The sequence below is a fragment of the Typopeltis vanoorti genome, chromosome 3 (genome assembly GCF_054136105.1).
Source record: "Typopeltis vanoorti isolate ZY-2024b chromosome 3, IOZ_Tvanoo_1.0, whole genome shotgun sequence".
NCBI classification, from domain to species: Eukaryota; Metazoa; Arthropoda; class Arachnida; order Uropygi; family Thelyphonidae; genus Typopeltis; species Typopeltis vanoorti.
In genome coordinates, this window is record NC_143551.1 from 69,005,348 (window position 1) to 69,018,602 (window position 13,255).

Consider the following 13,255-nt stretch of genomic DNA (forward strand, 5'->3'; position numbering starts at 1 on the left):
TCAAGGATATCTTTTTCTCCCGTTTTCATGTCACCTATATCATCTCTAATTCCTTTTACAGCACTCTTTCCTCCATTCTTAAGCTTCTTCAACAACCTCCAGAATATTTTGCCACCTTCTTGATATTTATTTTCTATATTCTTGCCAAAGTCCTCCCATGACTTTTGTTTAGCTAGTTTTACACAGTGTTTAGCATTCTTGCATTTGTCTCTATATTCTCTAAGAGCACAAGCTGACTTATTTGACAGGAACTTTTGGTATGCTTTCTTCTTTTCCTTCACTGCCTCTTTAACCTCCTGTGTCCACCAGGGAGTTCTGATTTTTTTATCCTTACAGACAACCTCACCACATGCCTCTCTGGTAGAATCAATCAATGTTTTCTTCAGAGTTTGCCACTGAATGTCCAAGGTTTGATTCCTGTTCTCAAACTCTTTCATTTTTTCTTCAATAATCTTTGTGTATTTTAGTCTACAGTCCACATCTGAGAGCTGCTCAACTTTTATTTGCTTTAAAACTTTCTTACATGTTATTCTTTTCAATGTGAAATTCAATTTTATCCTGCTCAAGACTAAATAGTGATCACTTCCAATTTCAAATCCTCTGTACACTCTGGTGTCCTGCACCAGGGAGAAAACATCACTATCAACAATAACATAGTGAATGAGACTTTTCTTATTCCTAGCCTCTTCTCTCCATGTGAATTTGTGCACATATTTGATGTTGGAACATGGTGTTAGTAATAACCAGTCCATGTCCTGAGCAGAAATCCAACAGATATTTGCCATTATCATTAGCTTTGCTCTTTTCTCCAAATTCTCACAATCATTTCCTACTCTGCTATTTAGATCCCCAACAAGGACCAACTTTTCATTTTTTTTTTTGTGTCAGTTGCTTTTTCTAAAGCATTAAAAAATTCCTCCACTTCTACTTTAGTAGAACCTTCTGTGGGACCATAGGCACAAATAAGTCTCATTGTCCAGTTCCCTATTCTCATATTTGCCCACATTACTCTACTGGAGACTGCCTGCCATTCAAGAAGATTAGCCTCGAATTTTGTGTTGAATACTATGGCTACTCCTTCTTTTCCTTGATTGTCATTGCCTGAATATAACATTTTGTATTTATTGCTCAGAACGATCTCACCAGTTTTGGTCTTTTTTGTTTCAGTCACCCCTATTATGTCGATCTGGTACTTATCTAATTCCTCAGCTAGCTCCATTTCTTTGCCATTCAGGCTTCTTACGTTGATAGTACCGATCTTTAACTCTGGTGATGTTGAGTTGGGGTTTATTTTCAGATTTGTTCCAGTAGCTGACTTTTCGCTGTTCGCCCTGGTTCCCTGGCGAAAACAACGGGGGGCCTTGTTTAACCGGGCAACGCCCCAGCCGGCATGAAATTTTGTCATGTTGTACCATCATTCTATATTTTGGTTTAACCAATAAGAATATAATTTGGTCGGCTAAATCCCAAATTGCCAGCCCATCCTCATCCGTTCAGTATCCAACTAGATACCCAACAGGGTGCACCACGAGAAGGTGAGGATTGGACATTAGGTCAGAAGCCCTGGTCGGTTCTCCGCATTCCTTTAAAGGCCATGTGGAGGTCTCCTCTCAGTTATACAGCTTTGACCCTTAAGCACCCCACACACATGGAACCATTACTTACAAAATGCTCCTTTTATTTAAAATAATTTTGTATTTTATGCAACATTTTAAAGCTTCTCCCCAGGAGGAGTGGGGGAAGACAGTGATACAGAAAACTGACAATTGGAAGTAATGAGATGTCAAAGGATGGTAACTGAAAAACATTTTGTTCCCTTTCAGCTGAAGAAAATATTATATAAATGTAAAGGGGGGGGGGGTAGAGCAAGTAGTTGATGGAAAGAAATTGGATTAGCCAGTTTTATGGAAAAGCTGCAAATTAACCTGAACATGAGATATTTGTGTTTTAAAAAATGGTTTAATATATGGTCTGTTACTAGAAGAAAAAATAAAATAAAAAGAATTCTGCTACTTGTAGCAAAGTATCCTCAAAGAGAAAGAAATCTGAAAGAAATCTACAGCTACATTTAAATTAGTGGTTTTGGTCATGTTTATGTAAATATAAGTTTTGGCCACCTTACATGATATGAATGTAGTTATATTGATGTCCTTGTAACAAAGCATTAAATAATCTTTACAATTCTTCATAATTTAGAAATGTGTCTAATCCACATGTTCCATTAAAACTGCAAATAGTAAAGAAGGAGCTATACAGATTGGATAGCAGATCATTGACTTTTTATGAGAGAGTAGTAGCATTGGCAGTTTCTCTTGCATAATACCACACATTTATAGGACGAGTGAAAATGCACAACCTAAGCATGCCAGTCCAGTCTGGTGCAAGACCACCATCACCATCTTGCTTATTTGAGATGTGAAAAAGTACCACTTGGTCTTTAAAACAGGATTTCCAGATTATCTAACAGCTTAACATACCTGCTATGCTCATATGTTATAGATTTACAGCTTTTTTTGGGGGGGGGGATGAGGGATACCTTCTTTGCTATCTTGCTCTGAAAAAGAAGTAAGATGGCATAGAAGATGCAACGGAATAAAGGGGGGGTGGGAAGACTTATCTTTCACAAATTATGATCAATGGAAGATGTCTCCTTTAAGTTTGGCTAGATTGCATATGAAGATTCCAGAACCTTTGGGTTTACATGAACAAAAAGTAAACAATAAAAGTACAAAACCAAGCTTAAAAAAAAAAGCCACAGTATAATGGTAGTGGCTATTAGAAATCCACTATATTGTTTAGCTTTTTTTTTTTTTCTGATTGCATAAAGTATCATTGAGGAACTTAATCACTTTACTAAAGGAATTTATTGTTCACATTCATCTTAATGGATCAGATAGATGAAACTATAAAACTGCAGCTGGAGAAGATAGTCAGATCATCATGTAGCCTATAAAAATCAGCTTCATTTGTATGGAATCAGTTCCAATTTCCAGGAACTAAAACTACCTAAAAAGGGTCATAGAAGTTAAATAACTTGGCTTTCTGTGATTCCTGATGGTTTGCCTTGACAACTACAAATCCCTTGGGCATATCTAGTAAATAGGCTGTTTACAGAATGCACAAGTACTCTCAGCATAACACTTACAGAAAGGAGTTAACGATCCATGTTTGGCATGGGTTAAAATATAGGCAAAAGTTTTGTGGCACACAATAAAAAAAAACATATACATAATTATTTATGAAGAAGTCAGGTGTGTGTAGTATTGATGACTCCTTAGATGAAAGCAACGATAAAAATCAATTTGCACTAACAAATCCATCAGCAATGACAGTTCACTTAATAGTTGAAAGTTGATCGAATGGGATGCTGCTCCTGATATGGTAGGTTTTTTGCATATTTTTTTTTTAGGAGAAAATGCTTTATGCTATAGTTGTGATTCATGTAGTCCTATTTTGTAAAATAATGGATCCTTATTAGTTGTAATAATAAATAAATTTTCTTTATATTCATAAAGATTAAAGGGAGGTGCTATGTGTTCACAGTGTTAGAAAAAACAAAATTGGCTGCTAATGTGAGAAATCAAAAGATCATAGTGAGTGTTACTTTCTCAATAGATGGTACCACTATCCACTAAATAGTAAATAATTATGCACAGTACTGTATCTGTGCCATATATGGTACATGTAAATTTTGGTTCTAGATTTCATTTAATTTTATGTGCATAAAATAAGTAAAATTAAATGAAATCTAAAACCAAAATATGAATAAATTCAAATTCATTATGAATAAATAAAATAAACTGTTACATCAGGGATTATTTATGTATTATGGAATGCATAACCCCATATTTTAATGTACTTCTGTGGGAATAATTTGCACAAATTCTTCTTTGTGTACATTCCAGGAACAGAACTCCAACTTATGTAAGTTTTGACTACCTTATATACTTAAAAGTAAAAAATGAATATTAGTATTTATTTCTAATACTGCGAATTACTGTGTACTAGTATTAACCAAATATTTTTTTGCCTTTCTTTGTATGCTTTACTGATGTTGATTGTCAACTCTCACTACAGCTAAATCATAGGGACCAAAGGCATTTTATCCCTATGATTTAAAAAAAAAAATTAGGTGTTGTGAATTTCCATTAGAAAAACTTTGATGGTATGAAATTTTAGTAGTTTGTTTATATAGGGGTGCTTAAGGGTCAAAGCTGTATAACTGAGAGGAGACCTCCACATAGCCTTTAAAGGAATGCGGAGAACCGACCAGGGCTTCTGACCTAATGTCCAATCCTCACCTTCTCGTGGTGCACCCTGTTGGGTATCTACCTGGATACTGAATGAACGAGGATGGGCTGGCAATTTGGGATTTAGCCAACCAAATTGTATTCTTATTGGTTAAACCAAAATATAGAATGATGGTACAACATGACAAAATTTCATGCCGGCTGGGGCGTCGCCCGGTTAAACAAGGCCCCCCCGTTGTTTTTGCCAGGGAACCAGGGCGAACAGCAAAAAGTCAGCTACTGGAACAAACCTGAAAATAAACCCCAACTCAACATCACCAGAGTTAAAGATCGGTACTATCAACGTAAGAAGCCTGAATGACAAAGAAATGGAGCTAGCTGAGGAATTAGATAAGTACCAGATCGACATAATAGGGGTGACTGAAACAAAAAAGACCAAAACTGGTGAGATCTTTCTGAGCAATAAATACAAAATGTTATATTCAGGCAATGACAATCAAGGAAAAGAAGGAGTAGCCATAGTATTCAACACAAAACTCGAGGCTAATCTTCTTGAATGGCAGTCAGTCTCCAGTAGAGTAATGTGGGCAAATATGAGAATGGGGAACTGGACAATGAGACTTATTTGTGCCTATGGTCCCACAGAAGGTTCTACTAAGGTAGAAGTGGAGGAATTTTTTAATGCTTTAGAAAAAGCAACTGACACAAAAAAAAAATGAAAAGTTGGTCCTTGTTGGGGATCTAAATAGCAGAGTAGGAAATGATTGTGAGAATTTGGAGAAAAGAGCAAAGCTAATGATAATGGCAAATATCTGTTGGATTTCTGCTCAGGACATGGACTGGTTATTACTAACACCGTGTTCCAACATTAAATATGTGCACAAATTCACATGGAGAGAAGAGGCTAGGAATAAGAAAAGTCTCATTGACTATGTTATTGTTGATAGCGATGTTTTCTCCCTGGTGCAGAACACCAGAGTGTACAGAGGATTTCAAATTGGAAGTGATCGCTATTTAGTCTTGAGCAGGATAAAATTGAATTTCATATTGAAAAGAATAACATGTAAGAAAGCTTTAAAGCGAATAAAAGTTGAGCAGCTCTCAGATGTGAGCTGTAGACTAAAATACACAAAGATTATTGAAGGAAAAATGAAAGAGTTTGAGAACAGGAATCAAACCTTGGAGATTCTTTGGCAAACTCTGAAGAAAACATTGATTGATTCTGCCAGAGAGGCATGTGGTGAGGTTGTTTGTAAGGATAAAAAAATCAGAACTCCCTGGTGGACACAGGAGGTAGGTTAAAGAGGCAGTGAAGGAAAAGAAGAAAGCATACCAAAAGTTCCTGTCAAATAAGTCAGCTTGTGCTCTTAGAGAATATAGAGACAAATGCAAGAATGCTAAACACTGTAAAACTAGCTAAACAAAAGTCATGGGAGGACTTTGGCAAGAATATAGAAAATAAATATCAAGAAGGTGGCAAAATATTCTTGAGGTTGTTGAAGAAGCTTAAGAATGGAGGAAAGAGTGCTATAAAAGGAATTAGAGATGATAAAGGTGACATGAAAACGGGAGAAAAAGATATCTTTGAAGTATGGAGTAATTACTTTGAAAAACTGCTAAATGAAACAAGCATTGATGACAGCACAGTGGTAAAAAACACTGACCAGGCATGCAGTCAGAAATACATATCCATACTAGAAGTAGAACAAGCCATCAAAGGCTTGAAATGTGGAAAGGCAGCAGGAGTAGATGATATTCGACCAGAAATGCTGAAGTATGGTGGTATAAGAGTCTTACAGTGGCTGCACTGCATAGTTCAGAAAGCCTGGACAGAGGGACGAATTCCCGATGATTGGAGTAGAGCTCTCATAGTACCCATATATAAAAAGGGAAATAAAACTGAATGTGAGAATTACAGAGGTATTTCCCTACTGAGTGTTCCTGGCAAGATCTATGCAAGTATACTTGAGAAACGGTTGAGAAGAATTGTGGAAGAAAAGTTTGGTGAAGAACAAGCTGGATTCAGCCCAAATAGAGGCTGTCAGGATCAGATCTTCACTTTACGACAAATAGTCGAGAAAGCATGGGAATATAACAAAGATCTGTATTTAAGTTTTGTCTATCTGGAAAAGGCATATGACAAGGCGCCAAGAGAGAAGCTATTCAAAACGCTGCAGTTATATGGTGTCAATGGGACATTATATCAAGCAATACTTAGTCTTTATTTGAGTTGTAAGTCAGCAGTTAGAATTGAAGGAAGTACTGGAAGATGGTTTAATGTTAAATCTGGTGTGAGACAAGGATGTACATTATCCCCTCTGTTATTCATTATCTATATGGATCGCATTATGAAGGAAAGTGGTATTAAACATGATATCGAAATTGGAGATGTTAATGTCAGCTCTTTGCTTTATGCGGATGATGTTATACTTCTAAATAAATCCGCTACAAGTCTGCAAGATTCTCTGACTAAATTGAATAGCTCTTGTAATAGATATGGTATGAAGGTCAGCAATAAAAAGACAAAGACAATGAAAATAGGCAGAATCATTGAAAATGTCAACTGTGTTGTGAATGGAGAACCTGTGGAACAAGTAAAACATTTCAGCTATTTAGGCACGATTTTTACTGAAGATGGTAAATTAAATATAGAAATATACAACAGAATCAGCAAAGCTGGTATGGTGGGAAGTCAATTGAATAAATTCATATGGAATAAGAGAGAAATTAGTCGCAACACTAAATTAGCTGTATACAAGACAGTGTTCAAACCAGTTTTAACTTATGGATCTGAGAGCTGGGTCAGAAGTAAAACATTTGACCAAAGACTAGAGACTTCAGATATGAGAGTCCTGAGAAAGATTATAGGCGTGAACAGGTGGCATCAATGGCAGTATCATATTAAAAACGAGGATATTAGGAAAGAACTTGACATTGTCAGCATCCAGGAATGCGTTAGCAGAGCTAATCTCAGGTGGCGTGGGCACTTAAACAGAATGGGCGAGGAAAGATTAGCAAAACAAGTGTTTTCTCTGCCAGGTTGGCAGGAAAACGACCGAGAGGAAGACCAAGATATAGGTGGATTGATACGGTACAATGTGCTTTAGACGATAGAAATATAAGAGCTGATAATATTGGAGTGTTGACAAGTAACAGACTGATTTGGAGGAAAATTGTAGATAGGAAATTAATAATGATGTAATTTTTTTCATGTAGTACTATCATATCCTGTACACCCCTTGAGGGTACATGGCAGGAATTTGATGATGATGATGATGGTTTATATAGGGAGTGAATTTTCACAGCAAGTGTATTTGTTATAGTGAAAGTTGATTGTATTTTCATTGTAATAAGTATTAAATCTATATATTTAACAAAAGATTCCTTTATAAAGTCCCTCCCTGCAGAAATCATATTCTTGTGTAGAGGCTTAAGTGCTGTGAGGACATTATGTTGGAGGTTTAATGGGTTTTTATAACACTCAAAAAGAATTAAATTAGAATTTAATACTTCCTGTATTTCGTCCTAGTCACTAGGACATCTATGTGGATTACAATAACAATTAATGTAACATGCACACAAAAACTTACAATACTAAGCCCAACCACGTGGGTGACACTGAAGTCCTATCTAGATGGAGCACCCTCCACCTAGATAGGACTTTAGTGTCACCCACGTGGTTGGGCTTAGTATTGTAAGTTTTTGTGTGCATGTTACATTAATTGTTTTTGTAATCCCCGTAGATGTCCTAGTGACTAGGACGAAATATAGGAAGTATTAAATTCTAATTTAATTCTTTTTGAGCGTTGTAAAAATCCATTAAACCTCCAACATAATGCAGAAATCATAGTTGTCTTATATACACACACACACACACACACACACACACACACATATATATATAAAGATGGTGGTATAATGATACTTTAATTTTATTTATAGACAAAGCAGACTCAAGGAAATGTACATACTGATGCACTTCCTCCTTGGTTACAAGATGATGCTGATACTAATGGATTTTCACTCACAGCTTCTAGTTCTGGAATTGGTTATACATCTGTATCTGTTGTTGGTCCAACAGAAGTTGAATTTACAAAACATAGTAAATATTAATTTCTTTTTTCATTATTAACTAATTATTTTTAGATATCCTTTACTAACAGCTTATAGTAACAGATTCCTTGTGGACATGCTGTAGTTGTTCTATTTTGTATCATGTGACATTTACTGTTTGTGAACGTCACATGATACAAAAGATTGATGAAAGTGATGAAAGTTATAAGGGTTCCTAGCTAAAATCTCTCAAATCCAGTTTTGTTTCAGATTGAACCAGGTTGATCCATCATTTTACGTATGCTTCATTATGAAATGACTTATTTAATAGTGTTCTCTGTGAGCTTTTTTTTTTTTATTTGCTGACATAATGCCAAGATTGAAATCTTTTAGGACCAGAGCATGTTCCATATGAATTAATAACCACTCATATGCTTTAAAATACTCATTTTCTGTATTCAATTTAAGATTTATATGGTACATCATTCATATGTTGTGGACACCATAACCCAACATTTAAATGATATGTAGGAAGTTTTTTCACATGGTTATAAAGTATATTATATTGGACAAGGAATATATTCTTGTTTTAATCCTTACTCAGTTGTAAACAAAGTTTGCATGTGAAGTAACTTCTTGACTAGTCTGTTGTGTATATAGAGGCTGTTAACTTCTCATCAATTAGCTTAGTATCCCATAGTGTCAAGTATATTGTGTATATACTTGATGTACATATTGTTTCAGATGTGTATATTGTGCAATGCATTATGGGAGAATCACTACCCAGACTGATTTCAACCTTTATTTGAGGTTTCATCAATCTGGCCACCAGCCAGATCCTGGAAGATATCAAGGTTGAATCAATGTTGAAGTCATATTTCCATACACAAGTGGTAAAATGGTGTATTGCCATGTTATTGAAATACTCCAGATCAGAGATTCATACTTGGGTATGAATTAAAACAACAAAGTATGAATGATATGTACCTTTTAGTTAGTAACACTTTGTTTCTAATCTCAGACACATTTTAAAAATTAAAATATTAAAATTAGAATATTTTAATTTTTTTTTAATATTTATCCTACACATGAGAGGTACAAGAACCTTCAGTACATCAATGTCATGTGAGAGGGTTGAGAAATAAGAAACAAACCTATTGACATAATTCTTAACAAGCTGTAGGTTGAAATTGTTGGGAAACATGAGGAATTCTTGTAGATAGATTAACTTGTACGTCGTTGGTTATACATGGCTTTAAATTTTTCAGGAAATGACAATGTATACTAAAATATTAATGAAAAAACTTTAATTGATACCTTCCTATATCTCGGCAATGTTACACTGCCATCTTCTGGGATCACAAAACTAGGATATGTTCATGCAGGTGCTAACAACGAGCAAATGAGGCTGAAGAAGGTAACCGAAGTTGGTCCTAGAGTCCCAAAGGTGCTCCCTAGTAGGCTAAATTAGGTTGTCTTGGCTGTTGGGCTGATGTTCTTAGGATGCAAGCTTCCCAAATTTGGGGCAGTCTCATGCACCCAATTTTGTTGAGGTTTGGGAATTTTTTTTAGAGCTGAGGCTGATTCCAGGAATAATCTTTCATGCATATATTTGCTGCAGTGTAGTAACATGGCTTTCTTCTAGCATATGTGGTGGGTATCTAGTGTATGGTCAGCAAGTCTTGAGTGGTTGTATTTTTTTTGGGGGGGGGGTATCAGAATAGGAAACTGGACAATGAGACTTATTTGTGCCTATGGTCCCACAGAAGGTTCTACTAAGGTAGAAGTGGAGGAATTTTTTGAGACTTTAGAAAAACCAGCTGACACAATGAAAAAGGAAAAGTTGGTCCTTGTTGGGGATCTAAATAGCAGAGTAGGAAATGATTGTGAGACATACAAAAATATTTTGGGAAAATTTGGAGAAAAGAGCAAAGCTAATAATAATGGCAAATATTTGTTGGATTTCTGCTCAGGACATGGACTGGTTATTACTAACACCATGTTCCAACATAAAAATGTGCACAAATTCACATGGAGAGAAGAGGCAAGGAATAAGAAAAGTCTCATTGACTATGTTTTCTCCCTGGTGCAGGACACCAGAGTGTACAGAGGATTTGAAATTGGAAGTGATCACTATTTAGTCTTGAGCAGGATAAAATTGAATTTCATATTGAAAAGAATAACATGTACAAAAAGTTTTAAAGTGAATAAAAGTTGAGAAGCTCTCAGATGTGAACTGTAGACTAAAATACACAAAGATTATTGAAGAAAAAATGAAAGAGTTTGAGAACAGGAACCAAACCTTGGAGATTCAGTGCCAAGCCTTGAAGAAAGCCCTGATTGATCAGTTAGAGAAGCATGTGGTGAAGTCTGCAAGGATAGAAAAATTAGAACTCCGTGGTGGACACAGGAAGTTAAAGAGGCAGTGAAGGAAAAGAAGAAAGCATATCAAAAGTTCCTGGCAAATAAGTCAGCTTGTGCTCTTAGAGAATACAGAGACAAATGCAAGAATACTAAACACTGTGTAAAACTAGCTAAACAAAAGTTATGTTATTTTCTATATTCTTGCCAAAAGACTTTGGCAAGAATATAGAAAATAAATATCAAGAAGGTGGCAAACTATTCTGGAGGTTGATGAAGAAGCTTAGGAATGGAGGAAAGAGTGCTGTAAAAGAAATTAGAGATGATAAAGGTGACATAAAAACGAGAGAAATAGATATCCTTGAAGTAATTACTTTGAAAAACTGCTAAATGAAACAAGTAGTGATGACAGCACAGTGGTGAAAAACACTCACCAGGCATACAGTCAGGAATACATATCCATACTTGAAGTTAGAAAAGCCATCAAATGCTTGAAATGTGGAAAGGCAGCAGGAGTAGATGATATTTGACCAGAAATGCTGAAGTATGGTGGTATAAAAGTCTTACAGTGGCTGCACTGCATAGTTCAGAAAGCCTGGACAGAGGGACAAATTTCCGATGATTGGAGTAGAGCTCTCATAGTACCCATATATAAAAAGGGAAATAAAACTGAATGTGAGAATTACAGAGGTATTTCCCCTACTGAGTGTTCCTGGTAAGATCTATGCAAGTATACTTGAGAAACGGTTGAGAAGAATTGTGGAAGAAAAGTTTGTTGAAGAACAAGCTGGATTCAGGCCAAATAGAGGCTGTCAGGATCAGATCTTCACTTTACGACAAATAGTCGAGGAAGCATTGGAATATAACAGAGATTTGTATTTAATTTTTGTCGATTTGGAAAAGGCATATGACAAGGTACCAAGAGAGGAGCTATTCAATATGCTACAGTTATATGGCATCAATGGGGCATATCAAGCAATACTTAGTCTGTATTTGAGTTGTAAGTCAGCAGTTAGAATTGAAGGAAGTACAGAAAGATGGTTTAATGTTAAATTTGGAGTGAGACAAGGATGTACATTATCTTCTCTGTTATTCATTATCTATATGGATCACATTATGAAGGAAAGTGGTATTAAACATGATATCAAAATTGGAGATGTTAATGTCAGCTCTTTGCTTTATGCGGATGATGTTATACTTCTAAATAAATCCACTACAAGTCTGCAAGATTCTCTGACTAAATTGAATAACTGTTGTAATAGATATGATATGAAGGTCAGCAATAAAAAGACAAAGACAATGAAATTGGCAGAATCATTGAAAATGTCAACTTGGTTGTGAACAGAGAACCTGTGGAACAAGTAAAACATTTCAGCTACTTAGGCACGATTTTTACTGAAGATGGTAAATTAAATATAGAAATAGACAACAGAATCAGCAATGCTGGTATGGTGGGAAGTCAATTGAATAAATTCATATGGAATGAGAGAAATTAGTTGGAACAGTAAATTAGCTGTATACAAGATAGTGTTCAAACCAGTTTTAACTTATGGATCTGGGAGCTTGGTCAGAACTAAAACACTTGACCAAAGACTAGAGACCACAGATATGAGAGTCTTGAGAAAGATTATAGATGTGAAACAGATGGCATCAATGGCAATATCATATTAAAAACGAGGATATTAAGAAAGAACTTGACATTGTCAGCATCCAGGAATGCATTAGCAGAGCTAATCTCATGTGGTGTGGTCACTTAAACAGAATGGTCAGAGAAAGATTAGCAAAACAAGTGTTCTCTGCCAGGTTGGCAGCAAAACGACCCAGAAGAAGACCAAGATATAGGTGGATTGATATGGTACAAGTGCCTTAGACGATTGAAATATAAGATCTGATAATGTTGGAGTCTTGACAAGTAACAGACTGATTTAGGGAAAAATTGTTGATAGGAAGTTAGTAATGATGTAATTTTTTCCATGTAGTACTATCATATCCTGTACACCCCTTGAGGGTACATGGCAGGAATTTGATGATGACAATAGAATGTGACCTATTATAACTGTAGTGAAATTCCACTATGGTAAGATGTGTGTGTGATTCTTGTCTGATGTGAGGAACATATTTGTATAAAATTGTACAAATCCCCAATCTTTGGGGATTTGTACAATTACTTCTTATCTTGTCTAGTGATCTGGATTTTTTCATTGTCTTATCGGTGGTAAAAGGGAAATAATTCAAATCCTAATGTGGACTTTCTTTTTGTAAACTCTCCAGGTTTGAAAATTTATATAGATGACTTTAAAACAAACAAATAAACAAACAAAAAAGTAACGATTTTCATGGCCTGCAGTGACTTTCATGCCATTGCTTTAAAATCATGTTTCTTACAGCAGTATTTTAGCTTATCTAACCCCTGAAATTAGTTTGCCCAGCAGTTCTTTCTAGTACAGGTTTTCAGTAACCTTTTATGAATGACAGTGACATAACAAATGCCACTCTTGTGATACCTTCAATGCTGAACATATAGTCTCGTGTGAAATCCTTCTCTCCAAGGTAATGAACTATGAAAATTAATTTTGACTTACTGTATATGT

At 35.6% G+C, this 13,255-nt stretch overlaps 1 protein-coding gene across 1 annotated transcript in view; it reads left to right on the top strand.

The window, feature by feature from the left end:
- Positions 1 to 13,255, top strand: part of LOC150108244 (centrosomal AT-AC splicing factor-like) — a 107,789-nt gene that overhangs the window by 79,613 nt on the left and 14,921 nt on the right. The window contains exon 7 of the mRNA XM_090415697.1: positions 8,193 to 8,352. Coding sequence (XP_090271823.1) covers positions 8,193 to 8,352 — 160 coding nt within the window. The remainder of the gene's footprint in view (positions 1 to 8,192; positions 8,353 to 13,255) is intronic.